Consider the following 16,531-nt stretch of genomic DNA (forward strand, 5'->3'; position numbering starts at 1 on the left):
TCTCTTCTAGAACTCTCTCTCATTGAACCCATCTCTCGCAGAGCTGCCTGAGCAGATCCGTCTAGACCCGAAATCTCACAATTTCACAGCAGCTTCCTTTGCCAGGATGAAATTCCACCTGGCCACTGCTTTTCCTCTGCAGTTTCTTGATTCCCTATTCTCTGCCTTAAGTGTATATTCCCCAAAATATCAGATGTCTGTAGGATCTTTAGCATCACCATCGCCTGGGACCTTATTAGAATCTCAGGACCTACTTTGGACCCACTGAACCGCAACTTGCATTTTAGTAAGTTTCCCCAGGTGTTTTGTGTGCCCATTAAAATGCAGGAAGTGCTACTCAGAACATGCTGGAAGGGCATATTCTGTGCAAGGATCTTAAGTTGCCACTCACGCTCTTGTTGTCATTGGTATTAAGGCATGATTCTCAAAACTATTTTTTGATCCAAGGGATTCAGCCCCTAAAATTAAACTTTGCGACAATTTTTCCTAATTTGTAGAAAGAAAGAAATTTAGTGAATGGACTTTCTCAAGTTTTCTTTTTTCTCACACAAATTTTTTCCAAACTTTGACATCTGCTACTACTCGTTGGCTAACTGGATGTTAGCTGGCAGCCAACAGAGTGAATCAACCACTAGCAAACAAATGCTCACGTTAAAACTCAAAAGTTAATGATATTCAGCCCAATAGTTCAACGACAGCAAAAAAAAAAAAAAAGAAATTAAAATTAAAAAAAAATTAAGTGTCAAGCTTCGGTTATATACAAAATGTTACAAGACTGCGAGATGCGGTGATGAATGAGATACATCAATTGTATAGTGTATCCCCCCACACACACCCCTGAGGCCACATTGCTTATAGTGCTGGGGCACTTAGTGGGACCTTGGCGATGACCGCCTTTCACTAGAGTCTTTGGAAGGCTACTAGTCTAGATTTGTAGAATCGCGTGACATGAAAGACATTTGCTGTCACCTGTCAAGTTTATTTCATCTTCCAGGTTCAGGCAGCCCTCCAAACCAGTGCAACCAGGGCATCCGCTCTAGATTCTCCAGTTCGATACACAAATATATTTTAAAACAAAAAGTCACAGTGGATCTGTTGCCACTTGCTAGCTTGGGCTTTAGGAGGGGAGATTTCAAAAGCCTGGAGCTGAAAGATAATTGTTCAGCCTTTCCTTGAGTGCTAATGATTTATGACCCTCTAATTTAACAAAAGTAGCAACAGCTGAGACCAACCATTCCCTAGAGGCAGTGTTCCCTTGGAGAAGCCATCAAGGAGACATGCATTGGGATCTCTGAGAGCCCAGGAATTTAACTGTAACCAAACGTTACTCCCCAAAATGAGTTCATATTCACTATATATAGTTGCTTTACTAAAAGAAAGGTTTGGCAGAGGCCGTGACCTTCAAATATGAGTTGATGTGACCCAGGCAGATAGTGTGGGGAAGAGCCCTCAGAGCAGAGGAGGAACAAGGGCCAAAGCAGGGAAGGTGAGAGCGAGTTGTTAGGAAGCTTGATGCTCTGAGGGGTGAGTGGGGCATGCTTGGATCAAGGAAGAGAGAAAGGAAGGCATCCTAGACGGTGCAGGTTGACAGGTGGAGGCAAGTGTGCAAATTCCATATGTTGGTGGAGCATTTTGGAGTTTTCATGGCACCTTCACACCCATTATCTCACCTGGCCCTGATTGGCCAGGACACAGAGATGATGAAACGGAGGCTTAGACGAATTTCTAGGGCTTCGTAACTCCTAAGTCATGGAGCCAGGACTAGAACCAAATATTTTGACTCTTGGGCTATGCTCTTTCCATAAACTGACATGTTATGAGGATGAAGAAACCGTTGCAGCATACTGGGAAGAAAACTTCATGAGTGGGCGTGGGGATGGATGGATGGATGGATGGATGCAGTATGGAAACCAGAGTCTCAAGAGAAAGGGAAGTTAGGGGTCCTGCATTTGTCCAGGTGAGACAGAGAATAGATGATCTGTAAGAGTCTAGGATGACACCCAAGTTTCTACCTTGGATGATTAAAGATTCACAAGAGGAGGAGCCAGCTCAAACCTCACAACCAAAGAGGTGGGAGTGGAGATGATGAATGTAGTTTTTAATATGTTAATTTTGAGTAAAACCAGAGATTGGCGTCCAATAGGCAGTTGCTATCAAAAGGCTTGGAATTCAGGAAAAGTCTCTGGGATATACAGGTGGTTTGTTAGGTCATTAACATTCAAAGATTAACATTTGTTACAGGTATTCACTGTCATATTCTAAACTACATGAAAAACGAGAAAAGACAGGCAGGTGAGGAAAGAAAGGTCTTAAACCTTGAATAGTGGAAAGACGGGTTCGTTTATGTTACAGCCATATTATAAAATGAGAATCAGACCTTAAAAAACTAGTGCTGGCCTTATGGTGATTTCCCCTCCTTAATGAGACTAGCATCTGATATCAATGGGGCCCTTACCATGGCCAGGTCAAAATAAAATGAGCTTTATCTGCTTTATGTCATTGAGACGTCACTACTACCCATTAGAGGGAGGAAGTGATACTACTCTTTACAGATGAGAAAAGTGAGGTCCACCTGTCCGGGTAGCATGCCCAGGTCACCCAGCTGAGAGGCAGAGCACAGTCTCAAACTCAGGTCTGCCGCCTCGAATCTAGGCTCATCACTACCATGCTATATTTTCTATACGTTAAAATGACATGACGTACAGGCCAAGTCGATCCACAGTCGTGTATTTGAGAGCTGGTCCGGCCAGGTAGGAATGACGCAGCAGGTCCTCTGCAATGGGGGAAAACGGAAAGGGTGTTCCCTTTCAGGGGCCTCTGGCCTGGTTATGCCACCACCTTGGGACGAGCTCAGGAAGCCAGCCCCCTCTCATCTGCTGGCCCACGTCTGTCTTAACCCATGCCTGCATACCTCCAGAAGGAGCTTTCCACTCAACTGCCTGGGGCAGGTCTGTGGAAGGCAGCCAGGAGGCCCTGCAAGTTCCCGGATTACCTTGGGAGGCATTAGAACCAATCCATGCAGAAGGGAGAACCAAACCATATACAACCTACCAAGGAAATGTAACAATCTGTTCCTTCATTTTGTTTTTGTTTTTTTTCTGACAGTCGATGCATTCTTTTGTGAGCCTTAAGTGGTTTGGAGCTGGTCCCTGTCCCATTGTTTTGCCTAGAGAGGAATGCCAAGAATGAGCTGGAAGGAGCCGCAAGGCCCCTGAGTACCTCAGGATGCTTGTTTGGGGAACGGGCCTCTAGAGAGCGTAGCTGCTGGCAGCCTTCCTGTCACTCTCCTGTCTTTCGGCCTCCCCACCGTGCAGGCCTCAGCAAGCCGGCCATCTCCGTTCTCAGGATTTTATTCTCTTCCCTCCAGATTGAGTTAGTGGCTTCTCAGGGAAAAAGCAAGTACCAGTGATTTTTCTGTGTCAGGAACTCTGCCTCTTCGTGCAAAGGATTCATTGTTTAGTCTCAAAAAAAAAAAAGGTTTGAGGAAGGACAGGAGATCGGTCACCGTGACATGGCAAACCCCAAACACTGAAGCCACTGAAGGCTGCCCCACAGCAAGCCTGTGAACGCTGCCAGCTTAAATATCGACCCGTCACCTTGAGAAGAGCCGCAGTTCTAGTCCCAGAGACCACCCGTGAATTGAAATAAGAAGCCGGGAGAAATTGAAACTATTTTAAGCTCAGCTTCTGAGACTTCTATCAGGAAGCATTATTGATTATCCTGCAGGAGACTTACAGTGTCTCAGGTGCTGGTATCCATCCCCACGTGCCCGTGTGGAGGGTGGGCCTGATCTCCTGATACTGTCTACGTGTCCAAAGGGGCTGTGGCCTAGAGAGAGAATTTGGATTGAGGCGGCTCTGTGCTGAAATTAGACCAAGCTTATGAAAAGAGCCTTGTCACAGCTGCCCTGGGAACCATAATTTAGAAGTATTTTGGGGCCATAAAAGCCTTTTTAGTAAATGAATTGAGTCATAGCATTTGTGATCCTTCTGCATTGCTTTAATGTACTTTTCTTAATTAGTTGCCACGACCTGGAGCACCTTATTAGCGTATGGTTTCTCCAATCAGAACTGTTTTCTCATCAGTCACCATGTCCCTTTGATTACTGCCTCTCGAACCTTCTTCCTCACCTTTCATCTCACCCAGACGAGCCAGGGTTCTCCATTGTTCCCTGCCTTGACTTCAGGTCACGGCTCGAAATGGTTCTCGACCCACCACTGGTTTGCTGGAGCTCTTTCCAGATGTCAGCTTTGGAAGAGAAAGAAATCTCTCTTCCCTTAGAGAGACCATCCTGTGACTTCATACTCACTTCGCTGTGCTCCTTACCCTGAGGTCTCTGTCCTGCCACTTTCCCAGGCACGCTGCCCTCCTCCTTTCTGTTGCTGTCATTCCCCAGGTGCATTTATCAACAGCTTTTGATTTGGAACTTCGCCGATGAGCCATGCCCTAGGTTAGCCCTGGCCTTCCGTCTCTTCTGTACTGCTGTCGTGAGGCTTCTGTCTGTTGTTTTTGAATTTTCTGCAACCTTTGAGGCGAGGGGGGGAAGGAAAAGGACAAATCTCCACCATTGGCCCATTTTAAAGAAAAAAATAATCCATGACACTTGTTGAAGAGGAGGACTTCTTTCAGGGGGGGGACTACATGAGGTTTTGTAGTAGGGGAGAGAGATTGGGCTCAATTCTAAGACCGTTCCTGACACCATGAATGCCCCAGGGTTTTAATCAGCTCCCTCGAGGTGGCTCGAGATGTGGCATTCTTTTCTACTCACGCTTCCTGGCCTCCCAAGGATGCGTTGGCATCCGTGCTCCACGGCCAAGGTGGGAGTGGTTCTCGCTCAGCTGGGAGCTCTACATCCCTCTTGGAAGTCCTGGCCGTCCCCAAGCGTGTGCCAGCTTCCCTCGGTCACTGTCTGTAGCAGCCTGTCGGTAACACGCACGATACCCACAAACGATGCTGAGGGAAGCCACCTCACGTCCCTCGTCGTCATCTCTGATCTAGACTATCCCCACCACCCAGAGCTCCAGGCTTCCTCAGGGAGCTTTACCTGTCCCCATCTCCATCCTCTCCTAATCAGCAGCACCTCCCCAAGTGCCTGCCATCTGAGACATGTAGGCCTGTTGGGTCTACCCGGGTATTCTACTCGGCTTATGAACAGTTCACCTCCCACTCCCTACACCCTTTCTCCTCACTAAGGTGCCCTCACGTCATCAGCTCCCACCTCCGAGAGCTTTACCCCTTCCTCACACACTCTGCCGCCTTCCGGGATCCCTTAGCGAGAATACCTGGAAGTTTACCCGAAGCCCAAAGACGGCTTTCTGAAGAGAGGGCTCCCTCTCTTCCTCCCATTGTCCATTTTGAGCCCTTTGAAACGCAAACCAAATACAGAAAGGTGAGTGAACTGTCAATCAAAGGAGAGAGGGCAGCGTAAGAAAACAGAACAGCACAATAAAGTTCCACCGAGATCCACAGGGGCTCTGTTGGAGCTCCTCTGCCCCTCTCCACCTGCCAGCAACCCTGAGCAGGTGTCATCACCACCTCACTGGGGACGGAGCTTTGTCTTATGCTCTGTGTGGAAACCTTTGCCTTCTCTTTCCTTTGCGACTCGCGGGGCCTTTGACAAAACCATTTTCCCTTTGTCAAGTTTCCCCCTTGTCGAGTTTTCCCTTTGCTGAATTCAGACTGGAGTACTCTTGCCTGAAGCACGCCTTTTAGTACTTAATACTTCAGAAACATATAGATTATATGTTATGTGTTGTCGTCGGTTAAATCTTGCATTGAATCTGGTCTTCTCTACAAAACCGTAAGCCTCCGTAAGAGTGGACCGTATCACGCATTTTTAGAGGTACAGCGTTGAACACATAGTAGGTGCTTGATAAATACCTGCTGATTCGTTGATTGCTGTGTGCCTAGTCTCTTCTCTCCAGTGTACTGTCTCAAGTCATTCCACCTTCAGAGCAAACAACAGTTGCCCAACTCGCGATTCTGATGGGGTAAAACAGAAGCAGAAACGTTTTGAAAGGAACCAAAGGAGGCCTTTTTAAAAAAAATCTCTGTCTTAATGGCAATGTAAAGACAAGTTTCATACTCTTGGAATGGATCAGAGAGTGTACATATTTATGAAACCGTCACAGTTGTATTACCAGGGCATGAAAATGTTCTTGGTGAGGATACCAGTAGAGATGGGGTCATAAAATGACGGTTTTCCTTGTCAATGACTTGGGTTTTTTTCTTTCTTTCTTTCTTTCTTTTTTTTTTTTTTTTACCGGCCGTAAGTGTTTTTCAGTCCCTACCCACCAGGTGTGCTATTGCTAGAAATAATCGATAAAACATAAACCAACCCCAGCCCCATGTGCCTAATATATTAACCAGAAGACAGCATCCCCAGCCTCCACCAAACCCATGGCCACTTTAAAAATCCAGAGCATTAAAATGAAAACATTGTTAACAATTCTGCTTCCAGTGCGCCTTCTTGCTAAACCTGTTCTTTGTTGGTATGTCTTAGTCAGTTGCTTCCCCGGAGCCCTCTGAAGTGCAGCAAAATAAAGTGAGAAAACAGTGGCTTTAGCTGAGATCCTTTGTCCCTTTAATCGTCCCTGAAGCATAAAACAAGATGACTGGTAGATTTTTCTCAAAATCCCTACTAATCAACTACCTCTACCTTGCATCCTTGTTAACTTGGGCAGACAGCAGGAAGATAAAATCCACACAGCTACAAAGCTTGGATTTTTTTTTTCCTCAATTTTTTTTAAATAATAGACTTTATTTTTTAGAGCGGTTTTAGGTTTACAGAGAAATTGTACAGAAAATAGAGAGAGCTCCCATCCAAACTTGGATCTTAAACCACAGGAGTTACCATTATAGAGAAAGGAGCCGCAGAATCCATGATTCCCAGGATTGTGGATTTCTGAAAGCTGCTGTGCACTGCACAGTGCCGTCCCTCAGCGGGCTGTAACAGGAGGGGTCACAAGGTCTAGAAAGACATCTCTGTTCAAGGAAGAAGTCTAGTGCATCGTTAAAACACAGTCCATAATTATCGACGTACCCTTCTCTTCTCAGTTATGACCTCATGACTCAGCATTTGCCTATATTCAATATGGGGCATCTCCTTTTCTCCATCCCACCCACCCTCATGCGTACCCTCTGGAAAAACCTTTTTTAAGAATGGAGTTATAATGGCTACATAATAGTTCATCAGGTGGCTTTATCATAATTTCCTTGGCCATTCTTCTGTATTGAGATATTTAAGCTGTTCATGCTCGTTCGCTCGCTCTCTCTCTCACTCTCTCTCTCGCTCTCTCTCTCGCTCTCTCTCTCGCTCTCTCTCGCTCTCTCTCTCTCTCTCTCTCTCTCTCTTTCTCACCATTACAGCAATGTTGCAATGAAAATCATCGTCCATAAAGCTTTCCCTTTATTTTAGATTCTTAAGATAAATTCTCAAAACTTAAGCTTACTTGGTCAAAATATAAAGATTTTAAAGATGCTTGATACTTAATGTTCATAATGCTTTACAAAAAAGGGGGAGATTACTCCCATTTTATTTTGGAATCTATAAGATAGCATTTACTCGGGAAGTTTGCCTTCTCGTTGTAATATTGCTTACTCAGTTCATAGTAAAAGGAGTTTGTTTATTGAATTTTATCGCCTGGTGGGGACTGGAGGTGGAGGTTAGGAGAGTCAACCAGATTGGAACTAAAATCCACTGCAGATGATCGTGGGTGGGCATGTCGCTGATAAATAAGCAAAGATGGGAACGTTATTATAGGGGATATAGGGAAAGTATCAAGGTTAATTCCCAAACCCAACTCCCGTCTCAGAAGAAGACAGATTCTGCCTCCGATGCTCCCAAGGGCAGAGGTGCATAGCATCTGTGTCAGGTGTGATCCTGGCAGAGCTTTGACTTAATGTATCAACAAGACACATCTTGTCCTAAAGCTATCTCAGAAGATCTCTTACTCTGCCTCAAGGAGTTGGTGTTTGGACCAGAGTCCTGGCAGCTGCTGTTGCTACCACCGAGGAAACCCAAATGAATACTTACCCTTGCTGTTTTCCTTTGGGGCCTGGCTAAGCCTCTGACTGTTTGTAAGAGTGTCGGCTTAATGCTCGATCATGCCCTAAACCGAGCATGAAGATTAGCCTGTTTCACCCCCAGCCGTGGCCTCTGATTACACTACATCGTGACCTCCACCACTTCCTGTTGCCCTGTTGCAGCCTCTGTGTGCACCACCCAAGTCTGCAGGCTGCGGGGTGAAGGGGCAGAGAAGGACTGAGCCAAAGAGCGAGACTTAGGAGACTGACACGACCCAGCTGTCAGTCAACATCGCAGACGTTTTAACCAGAAGAACTGTCAGTGGTCATCTCGGTCTCACGGGCCACAGATCTCTTTGATAATAAGGTGAGAGTGGTCACTCTCTCCAGAAAAATGTACCTCCCCAAATTTGGGGTAAAATTCCAAGACATTTCCCAACTCCCTGATATCCATCCATCTGGACTAAGCCTTTTATTTTGCAAATGCGACCCAAAGAAGATGCAGGACCTGTCCAAAGTTACACAGAGGAGAGAACTGAATTCAAACTCGGATCTGATTCCCAGTGTAGGACCTGTCAGCCAGTACCGTGACGTCTCATTCTACATCGAGTTCTATATTAGGAGCTATGGAAAGTTAGGGTGCTTACAACCAAGGAAATAGAACTCAGGCTCATGAAAGGAAACTAAGGTCAATAAGTAAGCAATATTCCTGCCATAGATTCCTCTTTGGAAAGTAGATGCTAATGCCTTCCATTAATTCAGCAGGCACTTATTGAGCACCTAAGAGCATCTCCTAAAATCTCTAATCACTGGGAGATTAATTATTTATCGGAAGTCACTACTCTTTGTAATCTCAAGCGTGAAGAGGATGTTGAGGTCCTCAAAGTGATTACTTGTGGCTTTGTTCAGGTGATGGGAACCCCGCCCTGTAATGTTTACTGCAAAGGTGCTTGGTATTTCATGAACTTCGATGCAAGAATTAAGTGTCACATTAATGGAGACCAGAATCTGAACTGAAGGGTAGTAACTGTGTAACTTCTACTGCAGCCTCAGCTGTTCAAAAGCTCCAAGTCTTTTGGGAGTTCCCAGTAACAGCTACTCAGGACATAGATTTTGTAAGTAGCAGGAAGAGAACCAGATTCCAATTTCATCTTTCTAGAAAGAAGCAGGAAGCATTTTTGATGTTTATTTTCTCGGTTGAGTGCCAAGAGGTGGCCTTTGATCACGGGAGGAGCCCAGTGGTGAAGCCCGGAGACTGACTTGGATCTGAGCTTTTCTACTGGCTAGCTTTGTGACCTCAGGCAAAGCTCTTTCTTCTTTGAGCTTTGGTTTTATCATCTGAAAATGAGGAATAATAATACTCTCTTCATAAAGAGTATCTAAGGCTGAAGGAGTTACCCAAGGATAAACAAACTTGGAAGGGGCCCCTCTCACAGCCGGGGCTCAGACTTGGAGAAATCATGGCTGTAGCCCTTGGGATGGCGGAGAAGTTCGCTGGGTTGCCTGGACCAGAGCTGGTGCGCAGTGCTGGGCAGCAGAAAGCAGCCCTCCGGGCACAGGTGAGATGAGACTGGTGGCAGGTGTGTAGAATCAGAGCCCCACTGTCGAGGCAAGGCCTGGATCCCGTGCATCAAAGCCTGGGACAGCACCACTGAGCGTCTCCATTGACATAGTCTGCGACAGAAGTAAAATCCAGACCCAAAGAGAACCCCCTTCTTCTTGCAGGGTCCCCGTAGTACATGGCTTACTGTGCTCGCTATGAAGGAGAGGTGCTTACGAGGTCCCGTCCATTATCTCAGAGCAGAGACAACAGGGTGGCTTTGAAGCTGAGAGGCAATAATATGACTACTGATGATCAAAAATGTCTCAATTAAAGTAGGAAAAGCGACATCATCTGTCATTAACTCCCTTAACCCTTGTTTATTTCCTCATCTTTACTCATAAATTTTTCCAAGAGTAAATGTCAAATCTCTCATTTCCCTCTGGGGTGTTCCATTTTGTTTTGTTTTCTTAACGAGGCATGCGTCTTTCTTCTCTTGGCGCCCTCTTCAAAAAGAATCATACATAAAAGAGAGAGAAAAACACACACACACACACAACCTGAGACCTAGTATTTCATTTCAAAGCAATCCACCTGTCCCTCCCAAACACTTTCATGCGTGTTCCATAGTACTTGAATTCAAGTGGCAATGGGAAGAATCAGAGCTGATCCAAGAACCAGTCTTTCTCCATCTCGAAGGAAAATGCAGTGGCCACCTCGGATCAGACTGGGATTTAATTTCCTTGGACAAATCTGAAGAGTCCAGTCCCCAACCATTTCAGAAAAAATTAAGCGTCAAACAGCAGACTTGGAGGATAATTACCAGCACCGATATTATTCAGAAAGCGTTTGGGAAGGGCTGATAGATTCCGCTTGAGAATCAAACCAAGGAGCATGTAGCAAGTAAAGAGCCTTGCTGTCACTGTTCTGGGAGAGAGAGCATTATTAATAGGCACCAGATTTGTGTCAAGACAATGATCCTAGGCACCAACCACCGTGTTCTTCCAAAGTATTTCATTCCCTTCTGAAGAGTCAGATTTAATTAGTGTTAACAGATGATTCTCCTGCTGGAATTAGCTAAACAGTGACATGGGTATATAGTTAAAACTTCCTCCAAGGATGAAGTGGTTTTGCAAACTTAATCTGTTTACCATCCTTCAAAAGGATGGTACGATCATTCCTTTAAACCAGAAAAATGGCAACTGGAAAAACTAGAGGAACGCAGTCTTTCCACCAAAATTTATATCTGTGTATGTGTCTGTCTTACATATTTCTTTGCAAGTGATGGATGTTCTGGGCCTAAGTAGACTGGCAGGAAGCCATCTCAGTATCGTTTCAAGTTCTTACCCCTGAGTGTACCAATGAAATCATGCTCTTAAATGATCGAGAATAATACTGTGTTTATTCCTGGGAATTGGGATTGTGGACAATCTTTATGTTCTTCTGTTTATCTGTTTTTACTATGGTGAGCAAGTATTATTTGTGAAATTAAATATATACGAAAATTTTAGTGGGGGAAAAAACACATTTTTTTCTTCTCTAAATCTCGGGCTGTATTTCTGCTTTATGCCTCATATCTAGTCAGACCTTTTTTAGTCTCTTCACCTCCTCTGTTCGGATTAACTGCCAAAAGTCAGCAGACATCATTTTTAGAAGAGACTTTTGGAAGAGATTTATTTCTTCATTCTCGAATCTCTGAAAACAGCCTTTTCCTTCTACCACTCACCAAGCAGTGATCGATGCTACACTTGCCTCTGATGTGACAAAATGTTGTGAGCAGGCGGAAAGCACTAGCCAGGGATGCCGGGCCCTGTGAAGATGCTCTGTGTGGTGTTATTCTGCCGCGGGCACAGTTGTGCCAACCTGTGGACTCCTTGAGGATATCACCTAGTGCCACTAACCTTTGATATGTTGCCCTGCTCTTTCAGATTTTTGACAATGAAGCCAAAGACCTAGAGAGAGAAGTTTGCTTTATTGATATTGCCTGCGATGAAATTCCAGAACGTTACTACAAAGAATCCGAGGTAAGCAATAGATGGGATGACGTGTGAAAGAGGTTTATTCATTCATTCAACAAATATTTTTACGTCCATCCTAACCTGGGAGACTTCCATCTGTCTTTGTGTTGATTCAGTTTGGTTTCACATCGTGCTGGATTCTTAAATGCCTGTCTCAAAATTAAGTCCCTGTTCCTTAGGGCCCATCATTGGCCCCAGCCACCACTCAGTTTAAACTGAGTCTTCGTATCTCCCCAACTCTGCCATCATTCTGGGCAGCAGAAGAGACACAAGGCTGAATTATCCCACATACTGGTCTCCCACAAAACAGCAGCCACCTCTGGCTTCCTGCTCTCCCAGCCTTCTGCACAGCCTGTCTGTCTGCATGCTCCCCGAGGGCAGGGGCTGTGGTGTTTTTGTTTGTTTGTTTTTTTGTTTTTCTTTGGGGTCCAACACAAAGAAAATGCTCAGTCAATCCACTCAGTGAATATTGAAAACTTGGGTGGCTCATCCTGGCACCAACCTTTTTCTGAAAGCCGGAGACACCTTCATAGGGCTTCTTTTTCCACCTTGACTGAGAATAAATTTAAGAGAATATCTGTGGCTTCCATCCTACCAGAATCCCTTGTTTGCCTCAGTCTGACCTTTTCACTTTACTGTTGGTGCGAGTCATCATTTATATCCCATTAGTACTGTATTAATGGCTGCTGACGGAACTTGGGTGATCCCCTTGTAAATAATGTCCCAGCCTTGCAAGGACAGCAGATGCACAGCTATTTTTGTTGTTTAGCAACATGCAGCCAATCACAGTATGTTTGGGCTCAGGACCTAGACTCATCCTTGAGCCATAACGCATGGACCTTGAAACTCTCCTCTCAGATTCGTTAAAGCCGATGTAAGACACGATAAATAAACCCATTAAAAATAAATTCCACTGTGGCATCAACTGGGCTCCCGAAGTGCTTCAGGTTTTTTTTCCTCCATATATTGGGATTCGTTTGGATGTGAGTCGAACCTGATCTTAGCAAGGGCTGAGCCGCTTAAATTGCAGGCAGGTTGCTCTGCAGCTGCTGCCCCTTCTAAGACCGGGAGAGGCTGATGTGAATCACTCTCGGTTCGACTCAAAGGCCGAGTGTTTTAGTACCACCAGTTTACACTACACCCTGCAGCCAGCCACACTCATGAGTTTTCAGAAACTGTGCGTAACCGTGGGCTTGCTAAATAGAGAGAGAAACCTGGCCTCCCCTTGTCTCATTCTGTGGAGGAGACACTTCTGTGGTTTCGTATCGAGTCCACCCATTCTGATGGGGCTTCGGCGATGTGTGGAGCATCGTGCTGCTAGTCCGTGACTTCCGTGGCATCTTGGGCCTGGGGGTGAGGGGCCATCCTTCCTGGACATCCCGACCGATTTGGGAAATCGGGCCTTCCAGGAAGGCAGTGTCATCAGAAAACTTTGAACTAGTTTTAGCTCTTCCTCTTAGATTGCTTTGGGGGTGGCCCTGCCTGTGACTCAGGGAGTTCCCACCTGATTCTGTGGAGCATCTTAGGACAAATATGGAATACTAATGATGAAATCAGCAAGTGTCATTTCTAGTCAGCGGTGCCTGACTCATTTTTCTGTGCTTCGTGCTCCCAAGAACTGCCATTGGAAAGCTTCTTTACAATTACGCAGACATTCTTCATGCTTTAGTAGTCATTTATTTCTCTGGGTCATAAAGTATTCTTTTCTGGATGCAGTTTGACCAAGGAAATGAGAGGTAAATAGTCATTCATCCAATAAATATTTACCGAGTATCACATACAGCATTAAAATGGATCATAGCAACGGGCAGAAGAGACACTGAGGGTCCCTTCCCTCAGGACACTTCTGGTCTAGCGTGGGCACCAAACAAGAAAGAAATAATCACACGAGAACATATGGAGGTAAAAGTCACAAGTGTCGTACGGAAGCACCCAGCGAGAGACCGTGACAGGGAAACTGAATGGAAAAGGATGGGATCAGAAAAGATGTTCTAGAAGAAATGGCATGCTGAGACCCAGAGGATGAAAAGAGTTGGGGGCCAGTGCCCCAGGTGGAGGTAACAGCATGTGTGGGAGCCCCAGGTGACACATATGAGGAAGCAGAAGAAGGCCAGCATGGCGGCGACAGTACAAACGAAAGGAAGAATAGCACAAAGGGAGGTTGCAAAGGCCAGTGTTAAGATACTGAGACATTATTCAGGTGCAGTAGAGTGACTTTTAAGTAACTAAATCTTATGATCTGATTTGTGCTTTTACGAGATCGCTCTGGATGGAGAATGGCCTGGAAGGGAGCAGAGTGAAAGTCAGGAAACCGCTAACGTCACTGGAATGATCTACATTATTGGTTGTTTAAGGTGTGTGGCGGCTTGAACTGGAGGGCTGGGAGCAAATGGTCTTGAGGTCTGTTTTGAAGACAGAATTGCCAGGGATTAGTCATGGACTGGACACGAAGATGAGAGAAAAGAAAGAGTTAAGATGACCTAAGATTTATGGCTTGGACAATAAGATAGGTGGGGTGAGAAGCGAAATGGATTTCTGGAGAAAGATAGATGGATTCTGTGAGGCCAATGAGACATCTAGAACAAACCGCAATGAGTCTGGAGCTTAGATGAGAGATCTGGATCTCAAGACAAGTTTGAGAGTGTTTGGCAAATAGAAGATATTTAAAATCCTGGGGACGGATGAGAGGGAGAAAGCATAAAATGTAATGGGAAACGGGATCAGGTCCAAGTGTTGAGGGATGGCAGCACTTGGAGATCAGGGAGAGGACAGGGAGGCCCCAGAGATGCGGCCAGGGAGTTAGAAGGAAAACACGGAGCGTGCACCAAGGAACACAGGTTTCCAGCTGTGCGATGGAAAACTGCCCTCCAGAAAAAGGGTTCTCAGCAGGAGCGATCTTGCCCCACAGGGATGCTGACGATGTCTGGAAACATTTTTTGGTTGTCACAACTTGGAGGTGCTGCCAGCAACTAGTGCTTAGAGACCAGGGATGCTGCTAACCGTCCTGTAATGCACAGGACAGCCCCAGAGCGAAGCATTGTCTGGCCCTAAATGTCAGTAGTGCCCAGGCTGGGAAACCCTGCCCTAGAGGAAAAGGTCATTGGAGACGAATGGAACTCTGGATTCAGGTCTCACACTCAGAGCCACCCCTCCTATTAAAATACTTAATGGATAAGGAAGAAAGGGGCCCTGGAGTGCCCAGCCCTATGCATTCTTTGTCAGGTTCTGCTCCCCAGTGGACCGCCGACCTGCGTTACCGAGAGAATTCTTCCTCACTAGCCCTGCAGTTAGACCACAAAGGAAGAGACAAAATTGGGAGCCTGCAATGAAATCTTAGGAAGAGTGTGCTCCGTGGGACTCCCTTGTGACTCCAACCTCTCTGTCATTCGAATTCCAGAATCCAGACTGCAGTGTGAACCCACCAGAAGGGAGAGAAGTCAGTTTCCGATACTGTGTGGATTGAGCGTCGTTAGCCGGGGGCTTAGGATAAGGGGAACGACCGATTCAGAAGGCAGACCATTTCCAAATAAATTGCTACTTGGCACACTGTAAATAATTAACATTCTACCCCCACCACTAGAATTTCCTTCTGCAATGAAACCTGACCTTGCCATTTTCTGCTTAAAACCCATCACTGGCTGGGAGGAAGCCCAGTCCCTTAGCATGGCACTCTGCCTTCTCCACTCCACCATCCTCCCCATCCCTGTGCCATTCAGCTGGGGAGCATCCAGTCATTCCTCTCTAGAGGTCAGCTCAAACATGACCTCTCCTGTGCTTGCCTGGGCAGTCTGCTCCCCCACCTGTGTCCACGGAGTTCTGGTCAGTGGCTTCTAGCTCATGCTAACTCATGCTAGCTCATATTATAACAAGAGCTGTCTTATTTATCACCATACCTCAGCAGCTAGTACAGCACCAGCACTTAGCAGATGCTCACGAAACAGTTGTTTTACAAATGAGTAAGAAAGCCAGGGGCTTTGTTTTACCCCCACCCAGCAGCCACAATTTCAGAGCAATGCCATTGGAGATAATGGATTGGTTGCCATTAAGCTAACAGTTGTGAATTAGAGTTCCTTTTTTTTTTTCTTATCCAAGGCACACAGCTTTATGGGCTTTTTCTTCCAATCTATCTTCATAAGTCGACTATGTCAGCATCATAAATATAAACGCGTTTTCTGTGGAGAAAGCTGAAGTGCTAGCAGGCTGAATCTGTTCTGAGATCTTTGATGCTCATGAATTCGGACAAGGGTTATCTGGGTCACTCCTCCCCACCCAGTTCCCGTCACACACTGTGTCATCCGGGCCAGACAAGGGGATTAAAGCACCTTCTTTTCGTTTTCCATTTCTCCTTGGAAACCTCTGAGCCACACAGTCAAGAATGCCTCTCTCCTTTGGTCACTGGAGCTGGAAATTTTCCACTGGGTGGCCTCTGCCTGATGGCCCATGTGCCACCCCTAACCAGGGGCACAGAAGGACGCTGGAGACTTGGGATCAGCTGTTCTCCTTACTCTCTTTTGCGGTGCTGCTGGTTCCAGTCCACACCCAGGGCCTCGGCTTCAGCTCCCCAGAGCCTCTTAGTCTCCAGTTCTGTTTTCTCGTATCCACGGTAGGACTCTGCAGGGCAGCACTAAATCGTCAAAAAGAAAATTCGGTGTGTTTTCTTAGACCCAAAGAGCACCTTCCTCAGTCTCAACACAGCCCCACCAAGGTCCTGTCCCCCATCAGTCATAAGGCTCTTTGAACTGAGCCACATTCGCGCCAAAGCATCAGATAGGAGATGGAGCCAGAATCTGAGCAGATCGTCCTCGTTATGTAGTTAATACACGGGTTGTTGCCTCTACCAAGATTTCTATCCTGATACTTTGAAGCTCTGCCAAGATTTCAAAGTGAAGATCCCAGCCCAGGAATGAGGAACTCTGTACTTTAAGTTGCAGATGCCCGCAGGGGCACG

At 46.0% G+C, this 16,531-nt stretch overlaps 1 protein-coding gene across 4 annotated transcripts in view; it reads left to right on the forward strand.

Annotated features, from left to right (window-relative positions):
• Positions 1–16,531, forward strand: part of PITPNC1 (phosphatidylinositol transfer protein cytoplasmic 1) — a 219,402-nt gene that overhangs the window by 166,636 nt on the left and 36,235 nt on the right. For all 4 annotated transcript variants that reach the window (XM_039859239.1, XM_039859240.1, XM_039859238.1 and 1 more), the window contains one exon: positions 11,494–11,589. In XM_039859239.1, coding sequence (XP_039715173.1) covers positions 11,494–11,589 — 96 coding nt within the window. The remainder of the gene's footprint in view (positions 1–11,493; positions 11,590–16,531) is intronic.

This window comes from Pteropus medius, unplaced genomic scaffold, assembly GCF_902729225.1.
Source record: "Pteropus medius unplaced genomic scaffold, Ma_sr-lr_union100, whole genome shotgun sequence".
Taxonomy (NCBI): Eukaryota; Metazoa; Chordata; class Mammalia; order Chiroptera; family Pteropodidae; genus Pteropus; species Pteropus medius.